Consider the following 15892-nt stretch of genomic DNA (forward strand, 5'->3'; position numbering starts at 1 on the left):
TATCAAGCACGGCTCCAAGCACGTCTAAATTACATCACTAGTGCTTATTGATAGCACTCTGACCGCGAAGTGCTCGGCCGCGGGGTCCGTGGAGCCGGCGCGTGATGTGCTTGGTGACGGCGTTCGGTGACGATGCGCGAATGCAAAGCTACGATGACGAAAAATCTGCGCGCAGTATACTTTGTATCGCATTTTCGGGTGCCGACGCGCGAAATTGCTACCGCTGCTCCGAGTAGTCCGTGGCCGTGGGGTCTGACGATCGAGCTTGGCTGTCGAGTTCACTGCCGATGCGTAAAATGCCCATCCGCGGTTCCGAAGTGCCGGCGAGCGATGTGCTTCTTCGCTTGCGAAGAAACACATAGCCGCGAGCACGCTAGCGCGTTGTTGTTGCCCGCAAAATTCGAGGTTCGTCTCGCCAAACGGCGCCGTGAGCGGAGTTAGGCCTAGTGACGACTCCGAGCAGTAGGTGCGCAGGCCGTGGTGCCCGTTGCTTCAGAGTGCGTAATGCGTGGTCGTGAGTTCTAAGAGTCGTCCCGCGATCGCCTTCGTCACGATGTCAGAAGTGCTGATAAACAGAACATCTAACCGCGAATCCGACGCTGAAGTCAACCCTAGAGTCGGTCCGAGACGCGCGTTTGCGATGTTCGCTAGGAGCGCGGCGCACCATCGTAATCAGATCGAACTTCCTCTTGCAGCTCCAAACTAAAGCGTAATTCTATCTTAAGTGATCGTCGAGCCGTGAACACAGAACTATTGCGAACGTGTCACGAAGTAGCGCGATTCTCGACAGCCGTGAACTCGAGACACGCAGAGCGGCAGACGACGATCTCCCGGAGCGAGCATCGGACCAATGGCGAGGCGAGCTGGGGCAACATGGCGGACGCGGCCAATCGGAGACCTCGGAATGACTCTCAAGTGTTTGCTTTTTGTGCGCTTCTTTCTGAATGGACGAGCCCGCTGAAGCGGGGAATTTGAACACGGAGAAATGCCCTTTCCGACAAGCCCAAAAAGTTGGTTCGCGGTCGCGTCATCGCGGAGCTACAATTTTTTGAAAATCGCTGTTTTTTTGCCATTTCCACAATAATTTTCGCCACCTCGGAGGGCAAAACAAATTTTTCGAAGCACTTCTGGGTGGTTTTCAGTTTAGATATTTTGGAATCAGATAGAAAAAGAGTTCCAGAAACTGAAAATTTGATTTTCAGAAAATCGATTTTTTTGCCATTTTTCGCAATACGAAAGCCGCGTCCCCCCTTAAATTGAGGACAAACAGCAAACAATTTTTCATGCTCTTCCTGTAATGGAGGAGCAATATCTTTTGTTCTGTCTGGGTTATCATTATGATTTCTTTTTTGCTGCTAAGATAAATAGATGCGATGTGTCGTAAGGCAAATTTTGTTATAGTACTTTCTTAAGAAAATGTTCTAAATCAAGGTTTTGTTTTGAGTATTAATTGGGGCGTTTTTTTAAACTGGGTGCAACAGCCCACAACTCTGCTTGGAAATGTCCTAAAACAATGATTTACACTTTACGACACACTACAAACATTCTCAATGTATTCTCTGGATTGTACAGTGGTGTGCAGGTTGTGGTTAATTAGCTAATTAGGCCTTAAACAAAGAAGTAGGTGTTTGTGATATTCTGGAAACTACTTATCATAGGAAAAAAACAATCGCATATTTGAAATCAGCACACAAACATTCTTAAATTCTGAAAGTTCCATCAAAATCGATCAAGAATTTAAAAAAAACTTTTAAAGTGCCACGTCTCCCCTTAATTAATGTTTACCTGTTTTTCGCTTGTCATTGAGGGACCAGGAGTGTGTATCCAAAGCTTGAGGATTTCGTTACAGTGAAATTGCGGCATCGAGTTACAACACTAAATCTCGAAAAAAAAAGAATAGTTTTTGATGGAGCAAAGAGCGGGTAATTAAAACAGTTTGTTACATTGTGGATTCCGTTAACCCTTAGTGCATCAGCGGGACACATACGTCCCATTTTTCCTTCTGCAAAAGTATTTTTCTCCCACATCACCTGTCGCAATTAGCGCAATGCTAAATGGCTGCTATCTTACCTAAGTCTATGTAAGCCCAAGAAACATTGTTTTACCGTTGTTTTGGAAGTTGACAATAGTGCCACAGTGCCGTTGAAATTTGTTCCATTTTTTATGCAAGCTTCTGAATTTTCCTCTCGTCAAGATAAAAAAGACCTGTCATCGAAAATGCCAGGTAATTTTCTCTTTTTTCTGGTTTTCTAGAGAGCAACTTCAGTGGTGATGATGACCTTACTGCAAGTGATGTGCTCTCCGCCATGCTCAAGTGGTCCTGGCAGCAGACGAAGGCACGTTTGGGTTGTCGCCTAATAAAAGTGCGCAGTATGGTTACAACAGCGCTACGCTTGCCATACCACACACGTGCGTTTAGCGTGATAACATTTTTCTCGGTGCCTGTGATCCGCAACGCTCAACTACGCAACCGCGAGCTGCTTTCGTTTCTACAAAGCGGAGTACGTTTGAACGTGGTACCGCATAAGGCGGCGGCTGCGATCAGCGGCCCAGCGCTTTCAGGTTGTCGCTTATTAAACGCATGCAGTAGGCTTGAAGTAGCACTACACCACATGCGTGCCTAACCAGATAGGTGACAATACTTATTGTGATAAGGTTGTCAGCAATAAGTCATACTGGCACATTCGTCGGTGGCCACCGCCTTGCCTTCGTTCTGTTCCGATGCTTTCGGAATCATTGATCGACTAATCTCTTGCAGTTCTCGAAAAGACGGAAAACCTTTGTCAGCACATAGTGGCGCAGTAAACTTTTATGCATGGTAATAAACAGCGTGAAAAACTATAGACAAAAGGGAAGAACAAACAGGACGAGCGCTGTCCTTTTGTCTACAGTTTTTCGCGCTGTTTATTACTATGAATACATACCAACTAGCCCAGCTTATCACTCTCTTAAACTTTTACGGCACAAAAAAGTTATTGTGGTACGCAGGGTATTCACTAACCGGTAGGCATAGGACGAACCACTATGGCTTAAGTGATCAGTGAATGCATTAGGTCTATGAGACTCAGTCGGGCATTCGTCACAACTACGTTATAACTAGAGCTGTGCGAATAGCAAAATTTCGGGTGCGAAGCGAATTCGAATAATAAAGATTGAGTGCGAATCGAATCGAATAATTTCGAATAATTTTCGAATATTTCTCAAACATTTTTCGAATAATTCGAAGTGAAAAACAGGAAAAGTTGAAGAGAATCCCTAAGTATGTTCTTGTGAGATAGCAACATGAAAGTGTTTCTTTTCGCTAGGTTGATGAAGCGCTGGTGGGGTCATATTTCATAGTTGTCTTTCTTATCAAGAATGAGGCAATTTAGAGGCCGAATTCTATTTATGTAGATGATTTGGTGCAACCACAGTGTTGCCGACAACACTTTACACGTGATGGGCAAAAATGCCATTTCCTCAGCCTCTCCTCCTCTCTCAACTTCTGTGGAAGGCCAACTGGTGTGGCAGACAAGGGTGTGCTCCCTTCAAGTCCGGAGTTCCAAATCTGCCTCGTAGACGTCAATATATAAGAACATCTGAAATTTTGGATGCTAAAAAGCTTTGGCGTCCGATTTTTCGGACTTCCTGGCCAAATTTCAGGTCCAAAACAGCATTAATTGAGCCCCCAACTCTGCCAAATCTTTCATCTCCATATTGGAACCAGCGTTTTCTTGAGTTAATACATTTGCGACCGTAGCGGAGTTTGAAAGGCAGCTTTGCCGCAATACGGGGGTGTGATGAGGTGAAACATATTGAAAATCTAGGGACCACTTCCAAACGGACGTTGAATGTCTCTTGGCCAAGTTCGACCGTAGCGGAGTTTGAAAGGCAGCTTTGCCGCTATACGGGGGTGTGATGAGGTGAAACATATTGAAAATCTAGGGACCACTTCCAAACGGACGTTGAATGTCTCTTGGCCAAGTTCGACCGTAACGGACCTTGAAAGGCAGCTTTGTCGCAATACGGGCGTGTGAGGAGGTGAAGCATATTAAAAATCTAGGGACCACTTCCAATCAGACGTTGACTGTCTCTTGCCTAAGTTCGACCGTAAAGGAGCTTGAAAGGCAGTTTTGCCGCAATACGGGGGTGTGATGAGGTGGAGCATATTGAAAATCTAGGGACTACTTCCAACCGGACTTTGTCTCTTGGCTAAGTTCGACCGTAACGGAGCTTGAAAGGCAGCTTTGCCGCAATACGAGAGTGTAATGAGGTGAAGCATATTGAAAATCTGAAGGGGTCACTTTCAACCGGACGTTGACTGCATTTGTCTTTGGGAAGTTCGAATAGTTCGAATAGTAAAATTTCAGTGCGAATCGAATCGAATAGCAAACACTATTCGAAAAATATTCGAAATTTCGAATATTCGCACACCCCTAGTTATAACCTTTAGTATGCCTAAAGTGGGTACGTATTAATGAGGTTTGACAGTAGATGTATTTTTGGTGAGTGTTTCCTCCACTTTGAGTGCGTTTTTTTCTTCTTTTTGGGTGAGATAAATGATGTGTGCTCTGCTGTCCCGGTGTCTCCGTCTCTTTCCGTCTCCTTAAAACATCCCAGCCCCCGAGATCTGTGACACTCCAGCAGCGCTTCTACTAGAGGCATAAAACTCCACAACACACCCTGCCGAAGAAGCGGTTGAACCCTTGCGATGGTGTGCAAGCGGCTGTTGCTGTTGCTGTTGCTGCTGTGCAGGCCACCTGGATGCGTCATCATCTTTTAAGGGCCCACCTTCCAGGTTCTGCAGAGCACGGTGAAGCTCATCCATGGGCACCTCTTCTGCCTCTGCCATGTTCTCATCTCCGTCTTCCAGGCTGGGAAAGTGGATCTCACTTGCTGGCTCCTCCTTTACCCTGGCAAGGTAGAGATCCCAGAGAACATCAACAAGGCCTACCAAAGTACCGAATGATGCGCAGTTACAAGCCAACATTTAGAAGCCTCAACTATGCCAGAAAAATTGCCAGTCCCTTTAGCTAACGCTAATAAGAGCACAGGCTAAAACATTTGATTCAGTGTTAAGTCACCTCAGTTCATCTCTGATCCCCTTTAGTTCACCTTAATTCACATTTGACTCACATTATGCACTTAATGATCACTTCTAAGAACTTGGCTTACACTTTAATATCCGGGGAATGTATGTGCCACACAGGACTTTAGGTACCATTCATGTTGTCAATAACGGATACTACCTAGATTTTTTTTTTTACTCATGAGCCACGTAAGGCTTTCGAATAGAAACAGTCTAATGGACTCGTGTAGCTTAACATGACGGCAGTAATAGTACTGATTACGTAGGACTACTTACAGTATAACCAATGTGTTCAGAAAAAGTGTTTATTACCGTAAAAACCCGCGTATAGCCCGGGGTTTTTTTCTAGATTTTAGGGTGCGAAATTTCGGCCCCGTACTATATGCGGGTCCCAAGAATTTTCGGCCCAAATTCAGTTTCGGTTTCGGCATAGCGCGGTGCTATCATCATCATCAGCTGTCTGCGCGCTTCTGCGCTAGGTAGTGTCAATGCCTCCTTGACTAGATGCCCGCCGCGTGGTCCGGTAACCCGGTTCCGTACCCTCTCCCTCTTTTTTTCTCCGCGGTCAGGCCACGAGCGCCCCTATAGCGCACGCCTGCACGGATGCAACGGGTTTTTCTTCCTGCGGCACTTAAAACGCCTGTCCTGTGTTAAAAGGGAATAGGAACACCTTACTTACTTACTTACTTTTACTTACTTCCTAACAAAGGTCACGTGCTGCTGCCTCCGAGATTGCCATCACGCCTGTTACAGTCTCGAAGGTGTAAGCGTATTTCCGCTGGCGCCGGAAGTTGGTCAGGCTACGAGCGCTGCCTCACGGATTTTGTGGTGAACTAAGGGAACCGCCGCCGCCATAGAGTTTCCTACAATACTTACTAGAGGGAACTCTGGCGCTAGTGTCTATGGAGCTGCAACGCATGACGCTTCAGCCAGCATGGGAATGATGGTAGTACACAAATTTGTCTAAACTTCGTACTTTCGGCTCCGTTTAGCTTCGCGTTGGCTGCATCCGCTTTGTCGCAAAACGAATTTCAGCAAAAAGTCAGCAGTTTCACTTCGCCACTTTAACTTCTTTAGGCTCAGCGATTCCAATCTGGTCACGAAGTTCACAACGATCCATTCTTTTATCCGAAAGAAAACCAAAACATAGCATAAACAAAGCCACAAGTACGTTTGAAGCCGCAAGCACGAAGACTAGGCAAATTTGTGTACTACCCATCATTCCCATGGTAGCTGAACGATCGCAGCGCCAGAGTCCCCTCTAGTTAATTTTAGGAAACTCTATGGCCGCCGCAATGGGACAGCGAGCGACGCGGCGGGCATCTAGTCAAGGAGGCATTGGTAGTGTTAGCGGCGTTAGTCTTAACTGGTCAGTTGGTCAGTGGCCTTTGCTTCAACTTGGGGCCCATAACGACGGCCTCGATTTTGCTCCTGTGATTTTACGCCATGTCAGGACCGCGCAGGCAGTACTCTGCTGCTTTTAAAAGAAAAGTTATCGCTGCTTGCCGAAACCCATCGGCAACTGTGCCGCGGAGCGGCAGTACGGAGTCAACGAGCGGAGCATTCGCGGTTGGCGGAAGCAGAAGGAAGCCCTCTTTGCATGCAGGCGGCCAGCGAAAAAGTTGCCGCGGACCAAAAAAATGGAGCATTTCCTGACGTGGAACGAGAACTCACAGACTTTGTGCGGGAGCAGCGAGCTGCACATCTCGCTGTCAACGTCGAGCTGCTACAAGCGAAGGCATGGAGATCGCTCGAGACAAAGGCATTCAGCCGGAGGATTGTCAAGCGAGCAGCATTGGGTGTCTCGTTTCATGCGCCGCTGCGGGTTCTCCCTACGTCGGCGACGTCTATCTCCCAGAGCTACCAGAGAGCTACGAAAGAGCACCTCGTGGCTTTTCAAAGGTACATAATTGCGTGCGAAAGGGCAGTCCCCTTTCGCTGGGCCAGATCGCAACGCGGATCAGACGCCGGTCTACCTGGATATGCCCTCGGCGCTGACGGTGCATCAAAAAGGCTCCAGGCAAGTTATCGTGCGGTCGACTGGAAACGAAAAAACGCGGTGACTGTAATGTTGTCCTGCACGGCTGACGGTCGCAAGCTGCCACCCTACGTGGTGTTCAAACGAAAGACGCTGCCGAAGGGGGAGAAGTTCCCGAAAAAATGTCGTCGTCCGCTGCCAGGACAAGGGGTGGATGGACAATCGTTAGTCCTTGACTGGATAAAGTCCGTGTGGTGTCGACGGCCCGGAGCACTGCTGGGCTCCCTTCGATGCTTGTGCTCGACGCGTTTCGGTGTCACCTGGCCGACTCCGTAAAGCGACTGCTGCGCGACTCCCGCACCGAGCTCGTCGTCATCCCCGGAGGGATGACATCACAGCGTGCAGCCGCTTGATGTGTGCCTTAATAAGCCATTTAAGGACCATGTCAAGCGCCTGTACGTGGAGTGGATGGGTCCGGAGAACCAGAATGACCCCTGCCGACGGCTGAAACGGGCCTCGCCAGCGATGCTCGCTCGTGGATAGTCGAGGCTTGGGCCTGCATTCCAGAGGCGCTCGTTTGCCGCGCCTTCAAAAATGCTCCATCTCCAACGCGCTTGATGGCACTGAGGATGATGTGCTGTGGGAGAACATTTCCGACAAGGGAGCTTCGAAGAGAGTGCGTCCGACGCGACGATAGAATGAAATGTCAATAAATGCATTTTTTCCATTTCCCTCCTCGACTATATTCGGGTGAAAACTTTTTTTTCTCACGTTTGCTATCCCCGAATTACACCCCGACTATATGCGGGTCCGAGCTATTGCGGTTTTTTTACGGTACATCTGCTGTCAGTGAGTTAGTACAATATTATGAAGTTCTAAGAGCCAAATAAGAAAAGTACACAAATAAGTGCAAGCTTTCAATTGATTTTAATTCCCGACACGCGTCTTTACATGCTCTCCTACTCTTCCCCCAGTGAATTCACTTACAGTAACTTTGGATCAAACCTACAACCCCCCATTCAGTAACATACACTCGAAAGTAGGGGTGTGCGAATAGTGAAATTTAATATCGAATCGAATAGGACCGAATAGTAGCCGAAAATATTGAATATCGAATAGTATATTTACACGAAATGTGTACCTGTTACAATGTTAATAGCTAACACGCAGCGCCCTCGTGCGGCGCTGTTGCTTTGTGTGTTGTGGCGTCACACCTGGGGACTGAAAGATGGGACGCGGGAAAATAAAGAGTTAGTTCGTTTTGGGCTCTCGCAGCGCGATCTCATTTTGCTATCTAGTCTCCGGCTACCTTCCGGCCATGTGTACTTGTATCAGCTGGCGACGAAGATAAAGAGAATGTCGTGAGTTCCTGCCGCTCCACCATCCAAATGCCAAATGTCGGAACTCTTGAGCCTTTCGAAGGAGGAGGCGATGACTGGCCCTGCTACGTGGCCCGGCTGAAGGCATTTTTCACGGCGAATGACATCGCTCAAGACAAGCGAACAGCCGTCTTCATCAGCTGCTGCGGGCAGAAAACGTATGTGTTGCTTCGCAATTTGGTCAAGCCTGACCAGCCAGGTGACAAGACGCTGGACGAGATTCTGTTGGTGCTAGGAAACCACTATTGCCCGAAGCCTTCTGCTGCTGTGCAGCGTTTCCGCTTCAATTCGCGCGTTCGCGCGGAAGGAGAGTCCGTCAGCAACTTCATTGCAGCGATGAAGAGCCTTTCCGAGCACTGCAACTTCGGTAAAGAGCTTGAAAACATGCTCCGCGACCACGTCGTGTATGGCATCAACAACGCAGACGTCCAAACAAGATTGCTGGAAAAAGCGGACCTGACTTTCGAAGACGCAGTGCAGACCGCCCTAGCAATGGAAGCAGCAAAGAAGGATGCAGGGGAGATAGCGCAAGCTCACGCTAGCACCTTCTTTTCCACCCTCCATGTCTCGGCAGCGCTGGTTGGTGTGTCCTGTTATCGCTGCGGGGATGCACACCTGGCGTCCGCTTGCCAGCATGTGAAGACCGTCTTCAATTACTGCCACAAACGTGGCCACTTGGCAAAGGTTTGCCATACGAAAAGAAAAGACAAGCAATCACAGAGCGACAACTCTCCCAGGCCGCGTTCATTCGTGGGCCGAAGTTCACTGTCGGCGAGCAACCGTCATCGCATAAATACTGTCCAGGATGAAGCCTCCGCTACAGCTTCGCCCGCGAAGTTTTGACATGTGGCAAGTTGACTACACCAAGGCGCCTCCGCCTTTTACCGTCATGTTGAAGTTGCGGCAAGCCGCTCTGCATGGAAGTGGACATGGGGCGAGCATCTCGGTCACTGCCAAGTCACGTTTGCTACAGCTTCTACCTTCAATTGCTGTGCAGCCGTCTCAAGTATTTCTGCAAAGCTATACCGGGGATTTAAAGAAGGTACAAGGTAAAGCTGATGTCCATGTAAAGTTTCATGGCAAGGACGCTCACTTACAGATTTTTCTGGCCGGGAATGGATCACCCACTCTGCTTGGACGCAACTGGATGCAGGAATTGGGCATCGGCATCTCCGACGTTGAAGTGAACATTCGTGCACTTGCTGATGTGAAACACGTAGTGCAAGATTACACTGAAGTGTTTGAAGAAGGCTTGGGTACGTTCAAGGGTGCGACCTTCACTGCATGTACCTTCAGATGCTCCACCACGGTTCTTCAAGCCACGCCCACTGTCGTATGCCTTGACAGGCGGGTCACGCAAGAAATTCAGCGATTAATAAGAGATTCCATCATTGTTCCGGTGAAGACAGCTAGGTGGGCTGCTCCAATAGTTCCCGTGACAAAAAGGGATGGGCATAAGAATCTGTGGGGACTTTGGTGTCACCATTAACCCAGTTAACGCTACCCATTAACGCTACCCTTTTCCAAGGATTGAAAAGTTGTGGACTGTGCTGGCTGGAGGTGAGAAATTTATGAAGTTGGACTTGTGTGACGCATACCAGCAAGTCATCCTGGATAAGGCCTCTAGAGAGTATGTCACGATTTCGACGCACATGGGGTTGTTTCATTACACCCGCTTACCTTTTGGGGTCTCATCTGCTCCAGCTATTTTCAACGCGAGATGGCAAACTTGCTCAGGGGTCTGCCACACGTAGCAGTCTATTTTGACGACATTCTCATAACTGGTGCAAATGATGCTGAGCACTGTCGCAACCTATGTGCAGTACTAGGCAAACTTCAAGAATCTGGCCTCAAGTTGAAACTCGAGAAGTGCCACTTCTTCATACCCCAAGTTGAGTATCACGGGCACATTATCAGTAAGGAAGGCCTCTCCTCGAACATAGACAAGGTGTCTGCCATTCTGCACGCTCCTGTGCCACAAGATGTCAAGGAACTTCAAAGCTTCTTGGGACTCGTCAACTTCTATCGGCGTTTCTTGCCCAACCATTCTGCACTTCTCCGTCCGTTGCACTTGCTTCTTGGTGATGGAAAGAAGTGGCAGTGGGGAAAGGACCAGCAAGATGCTTTCACTGCCTGCAAGCATCTGGTGACTTCAGCTCTTCTCGTACATTTTCGCCCAGACAGGCCTGTGTGTCTCAGCTGTGATGCATCACCTTACGGTATAGGTGCAGTTTTGGCGCACAAAGACGCCGATGGCCGAGAACGTCCAATTGCATTTGCTTCGAGAAGTTTATCAAAAGCAGAGCAAAACTATAGTCAACTTGACAAGGAAGCACTGGCCTTGGTGTTTGGCTTGATCGGTTCCACCAGTACTTGTGGGGCATACCGTTTGAAGCACACATTGACCACAAGCCACTTCTTAGACTTCTGGGTGCCAACAAGCCTGTTCCTGTGCAAGCTTCGCCAAGAGTGGTCAGATGGGCTCTGAAGCTCTCCGCGTACAATTACAAACTTGTCTACAAACCTGGCAAAGAGCTCGAGCATGCTGATGCGCTTAGTAGACTGCCGCTGCCCAACGACTGCACTGCATTCCTCGCCCTGCTGAGATCTTCATGTTGTAGGAGGCATATCCACAACTCCTCTCACCAGCTGTTGTAGCACGAGCCACAAGGGACGATCCAGTATTGAGCCATGTTGTCCTATCTGTGTTTAAAGGAGAAAGCCTCCCAGCGGGACCAGAGTGGAACCCCTTCAATGCCAGAAGTGCGGAACTCAGTCTCCATGAAGGCTGTCTACCATGGGAATCAAGAGTTGTGATTTCGAAAAAATTGCTGGCCCAGGTACTTGGTGTGCTCCATGCCAGCCACCCGGGTATTGAGAAGAGCAAGATGATCGTCAGGAGTCATGTCTGGAGGCCAGCATTGACGATGACATTGCAAACAGTGTGAAGAGCTGCGCTACGTGCCAGGCTCAACATCGAGCTGCCCAGCCAGTGCAGCAGACACCCTGGCCTTTTCCACAGCGACCCTGGTCTAGGCTTCACATTGATTTCGGGGCACCATTCCTAGGGCATACATTCTTGGTTATAGTGGACGCCTTCTCGAAATGGATAGAAGTCTTCCCTGTGTCTTCCACATCAGCAGACGCTACCATTTCCGCCTTGAGAATGGCATTCGCCCAGCACGGCCTCCCCGACATCATAGTTTCGGACAATGGTCCTGCTCTTACCAGTGCACAGTACCTAGACTTCTTGACTCGAAATGGAATACGCCGCATGCTGAGAGCGCCGTATCACCCTGCGTCCAACGGTGCCGCAGAGCAAGCAGTACAGATTGCCAAACACAACTGTCCCAGTTCTTATTCCACTACAGGACTACACCTCACGAACTAACGGGTCGGCCACCATGCGAACTCCTGACAGGCGAACCACCAGTTACGGCAAGGCAAAGGAAAAATCAGGGGCGCTGCGGCGTGCTGACAGCTTTGCTCGCGCTTGTTCGGGAGGTTTTTTTCTTTCTTTTTCAGCTTTTATGGGCACGCGCGCATGTTGATAGAACAGCGCCATTCCAGTCAGCAGCGCCACTCCTAACCTCCTAACAGAGGGGGTATAGCAAGTCTCTGTTTTCCCCTATGGTCACGTAACATGGCTCATCTGACAACGGTAATATATTGTGATTCATCGCCATAGGTGCTCGGGCCCAAAAGTCTTCAGGCGCCGTTCACAGCAGCATTGTAACTGCGCGCCGAAATGATGGGAGTTACTGAACTAGTGGTGCGGTGCGGCAGTGGCGACTGCCCAGCATGAACAAATTTTTACATGCAAAGCCAATCACCGAGGGTTTTGCAGGTCAAAGTCAGGTCGTTTTACGGCACTTGCGGCATATGTGACCGAACTACGAAAGAAGTCTGTGCCTTCATTTTAGGAGCGAAGTTGTGAAGGGCTTGACAGTTTTCTTATGTTTTTCTACGTGCGGAAATGAGATAATCTCCTTTATGATCAACATGCGCTCGCTTTTGAACCAGGATGTCAGTGAAAGTTTAACGAACGGCGACGTTAGCATTAGTTTTAGCCACCCTACCCTAACAAAGTTGCACTATTGGCCTTTGTCACGTTTTAGATATTCGTCCTGTCGAATTATTCAATTCGAATTCGAACTCGAATATTCGCACACCCCTTCTCGAAAGTACAGTGGGAATGGAAAGAACACGACCATGCGGCATCTACAATCTCTGCTGCTTAGCATTTACTTTCAAGCGGTTGTAGCCTGGATAGAGATTTTTATTGTCACCAAGGTCAGAGCGTGATGAAAACAGCGCGCCGCGCTGTTCGCGTTTCTTTCCATCCTCCATGTATGTATCCACACACACATACAGAGGGTCCGACATCTGAAGTTTACATTCCCTCTTTGCATGTATGACAGAGGGGACAACATCTATATGACAGAGGGGACAACATCTCTGCGCAGCACTGACTTGACATTTCTGGAGTCATCAGATGAGCAGCTTTGGGCAGCTTGACCTTGTGGTAGGTTTGGTGTAGCTTGCGGCAGGTCTTCAGCATGTGCCGATTGTAGCCGACTATGCGGTCATCAAAGAACTCGACCAAAGACTGCAGTCCTCCCAAGCCAGACTCATGCAAGGCATGGTCCATGGCATCCTGTGGCGTGCACAAAGATCACAAAGTAAGGCACAGCATACACTGTGAAAATCACAGGTGCGAAAACTTCATCAGCAGGGGAACAGAAAAAAAGAGGCTATAAGTTCAATGATGTCTGTGCAATCACTGCACCAACTGAAACTTTTCGAGCAAACTGGAATTCAGGAGATTGTGTTAAGCTGTCTGAGCACAGATACCAGGTTGCACTTATTTTATCAAAACTGAAAGGCATGTACATGGATGGTGTGAAATTATTGACAGTGAACATAATCAACCTCTGCTGTTTGATATCTTAAAAACTACAAATGTACTGGAGAAATGACTGCATATTCGAAAACAGTGCACGAATACAGTCAAACCTCATTAGAGCGAAGCAGTATCAGGGCCATAAATTAGTTCGTTGCATCCGATATTCATTGAAACAGTTGAGATAAAAATGGGCTCTAACAAATCAGCAATATGGCTCGTGCAAAAATTCTAGATACAAAGCATATTATGCTAGGCTTCCAACCCACTATGGATGGGTTAATCCTTGCCTGTCTCCATGCGGCATTTTAAACTTCAACTCATACGGTGGCACAACCAGTCAAATACACTTTTTTGGTGCTGCATGACCAAAATTTCCACAACTTTTTCAAATGATTAAAACATGTGGCTGTGAGTAATCTTTCAACATTTATTTTGCTTCATGTTATGCTACTTTTCGAGTTTTGAGCCTCATGCAAACCTAATATTTCTTCGTTACAGCCGATATTGTGGCGGCTCTCGCATTTTTGGTTTCATTATAAAAAAAATTAATGCCACTGACAAGAAGCGTGACCAACTAAAGTCCATAAAAAGTCTGCTATAACTGATAATTCGCTAGTACATCAGTGTCCGTTATAGCGTGCTTCAACTGTATACATAGACCCAGCTAATTTCAACAAAATCGATCAAGAATTAAAAAAAATTTTAAAGAGCAGCACCACCCCTCCTTAAGTTCTCGGTCCTTCAATATAGTGTGACACTCTGGCTCAGTGGTTCTCAAATGGGGGTCCGTGAAACCAATCCTCGAAAAAAAAAGGGGGGGGGGGGGTGTGCTTTGGGAGGCACACTATGTCCCATGACAGCGGCCTAGTCTGAGTTTTGGTATGCTTCACCGCATAACACCTCTGCATTGCCGCAGAGCTAACTTATGTTTCCCCTTCTCCATGGGATTGCTGTAAAGCTTCTGTCGCAGTTTTCTACGACATATGCACACCAGCATGCTTTTTCCAGACTTGCATATCTGAAGCACAAACATAGCTAGAAAGAGGTTGAATGTGGCTGCAGACCACAACTTATTGAGAAGCTGTTGAGATTGGATTGGCGTGGCACTTTACTTTGACCGCTCTTTGCCAGGGAGAAACAAACGCACCTACTTCCCTGCATGTTGTGCTCGTTTATGAACCGCGCCCCTCACCCCTTCCCTCACTACAAGGGGTCCCTGAAACACCCATGGCTGAGAACCACTGCTCAAAAAGTTCTAGCAGAGTATGAACATATAAATGTTGTTTTTTATTTAAAAATTCACTGAGAAGTCTAGGAAAGTAAGAAAGATGGCAAATAAACAAACATTTAGGAAAGAACATTAGCAATGAGTAATTTGGTCTTACCACAAAGCCAGTCTGACCAGTAAGTGCCTCCCTGTCAACAACACTACGTAGCTGCCAACAGATTCGATGATAAATGTCGCTGCAGACATCTGTCAGAACCTCCAGCACAGAGTTCCAAGTGGCTGAGAAGAAAATGTAACAGAATGTGCCTCTTCAGCTTACTCTACTTCAGTCACCTTATCTCACAAAGTTTTCTCTGAACCAATATTCCTGTGGTCTGTCATTTTGCTCCAGCAGCCTTCATACCTGTACACTCTAAGAAAAAATCGAGTATTTGGGGAGTATTTCTGCTACACAACAATAATCGCCATCCACCTCGCGTACTTTCCTCGGGTTATCACCCGGTCCCGGCACTTGCCGGTCACGAACGGCGCGCGCGTTATCAGCATGACATAGCATTCTTGAAAGGAAAGTGACGAGAGCCGGGTTTTCAAGAAAGGAAACGCGAGCAAAGCAGATGACGATTATTGTTGTGTAGCAGAAATACTCCCCAAATACTCGCTTTTTTCTTAGAGTGTAGTCAGAGTTTTACTTTTATTCCATCACTCTACTCCCATCCCTTTCCTTATTTATTTTTCCATTTCCTCACTACATCTCTTCAGCCTTCTAGCTCTAAATTTGTTTCGTATCAGGCAAGATTCAAGCAGCAGCCACAAATATGACAAAAATTTCTGCTACTCAAGAAGGAAGATGGAAAGGAAAGCAATAGCACTTCAGACTCTAGAAGGAGAAAATGGTATGAGCTTACTGTCAAAGCCAGCATGTGCACAGATAGCAGTGATTGCTCTTCGAAGAACAATCCGGGTCGCATGATCCCCTAGCTGAGGTGGTGGTTTCCAAGTGCATTTTCTGAACAAAGAGAACAGCAGGCAAGAGGACAGCAGGCATTAAGGACAATACCACTTCATTTGGGTACAATACATGCTCAGCCATCTAACAAGAGTGGTGGATTTGAAGGGCCTTGTTAAAGTGTCCCCGAAACATTTTTTTTTTGTTTAATTTTGTCAGCACTTAGGCTACAGCATCATCAAATAATTTGCACCATAAGTTAAGCAACACAGCTTGTATTAAGGCAGCCTAGGGCCAAAAATATACCTTCCTTCTCAGCACTGCTATTCCCCTTAAACCGTTGCGTGCAGCCGTCGCTGGCAACAGCAGTGCACTCGACAGGTAGAG

At 47.6% G+C, this 15892-nt stretch overlaps 1 protein-coding gene across 1 annotated transcript in view; it reads right to left on the bottom strand.

The window, feature by feature from the left end:
* Window positions 1-15892, bottom strand: part of LOC119381079 (STAGA complex 65 subunit gamma-like) — a gene marked incomplete at its 5' end in the record, with an annotated part of 35919 nt that overhangs the window by 7217 nt on the left and 12810 nt on the right. Inside the window, 5 exon segments of the mRNA XM_049412153.1 lie at window positions 4662-4892; window positions 12899-12917; window positions 12920-13082; window positions 14717-14838; window positions 15465-15565. Coding sequence (XP_049268110.1) covers window positions 4662-4892; window positions 12899-12917; window positions 12920-13082; window positions 14717-14838; window positions 15465-15565 — 636 coding nt within the window.

The sequence above is a fragment of the Rhipicephalus sanguineus genome, chromosome 2 (genome assembly GCF_013339695.2).
Source record: "Rhipicephalus sanguineus isolate Rsan-2018 chromosome 2, BIME_Rsan_1.4, whole genome shotgun sequence".
Lineage (NCBI taxonomy): Eukaryota > Metazoa > Arthropoda > Arachnida > Ixodida > Ixodidae > Rhipicephalus > Rhipicephalus sanguineus.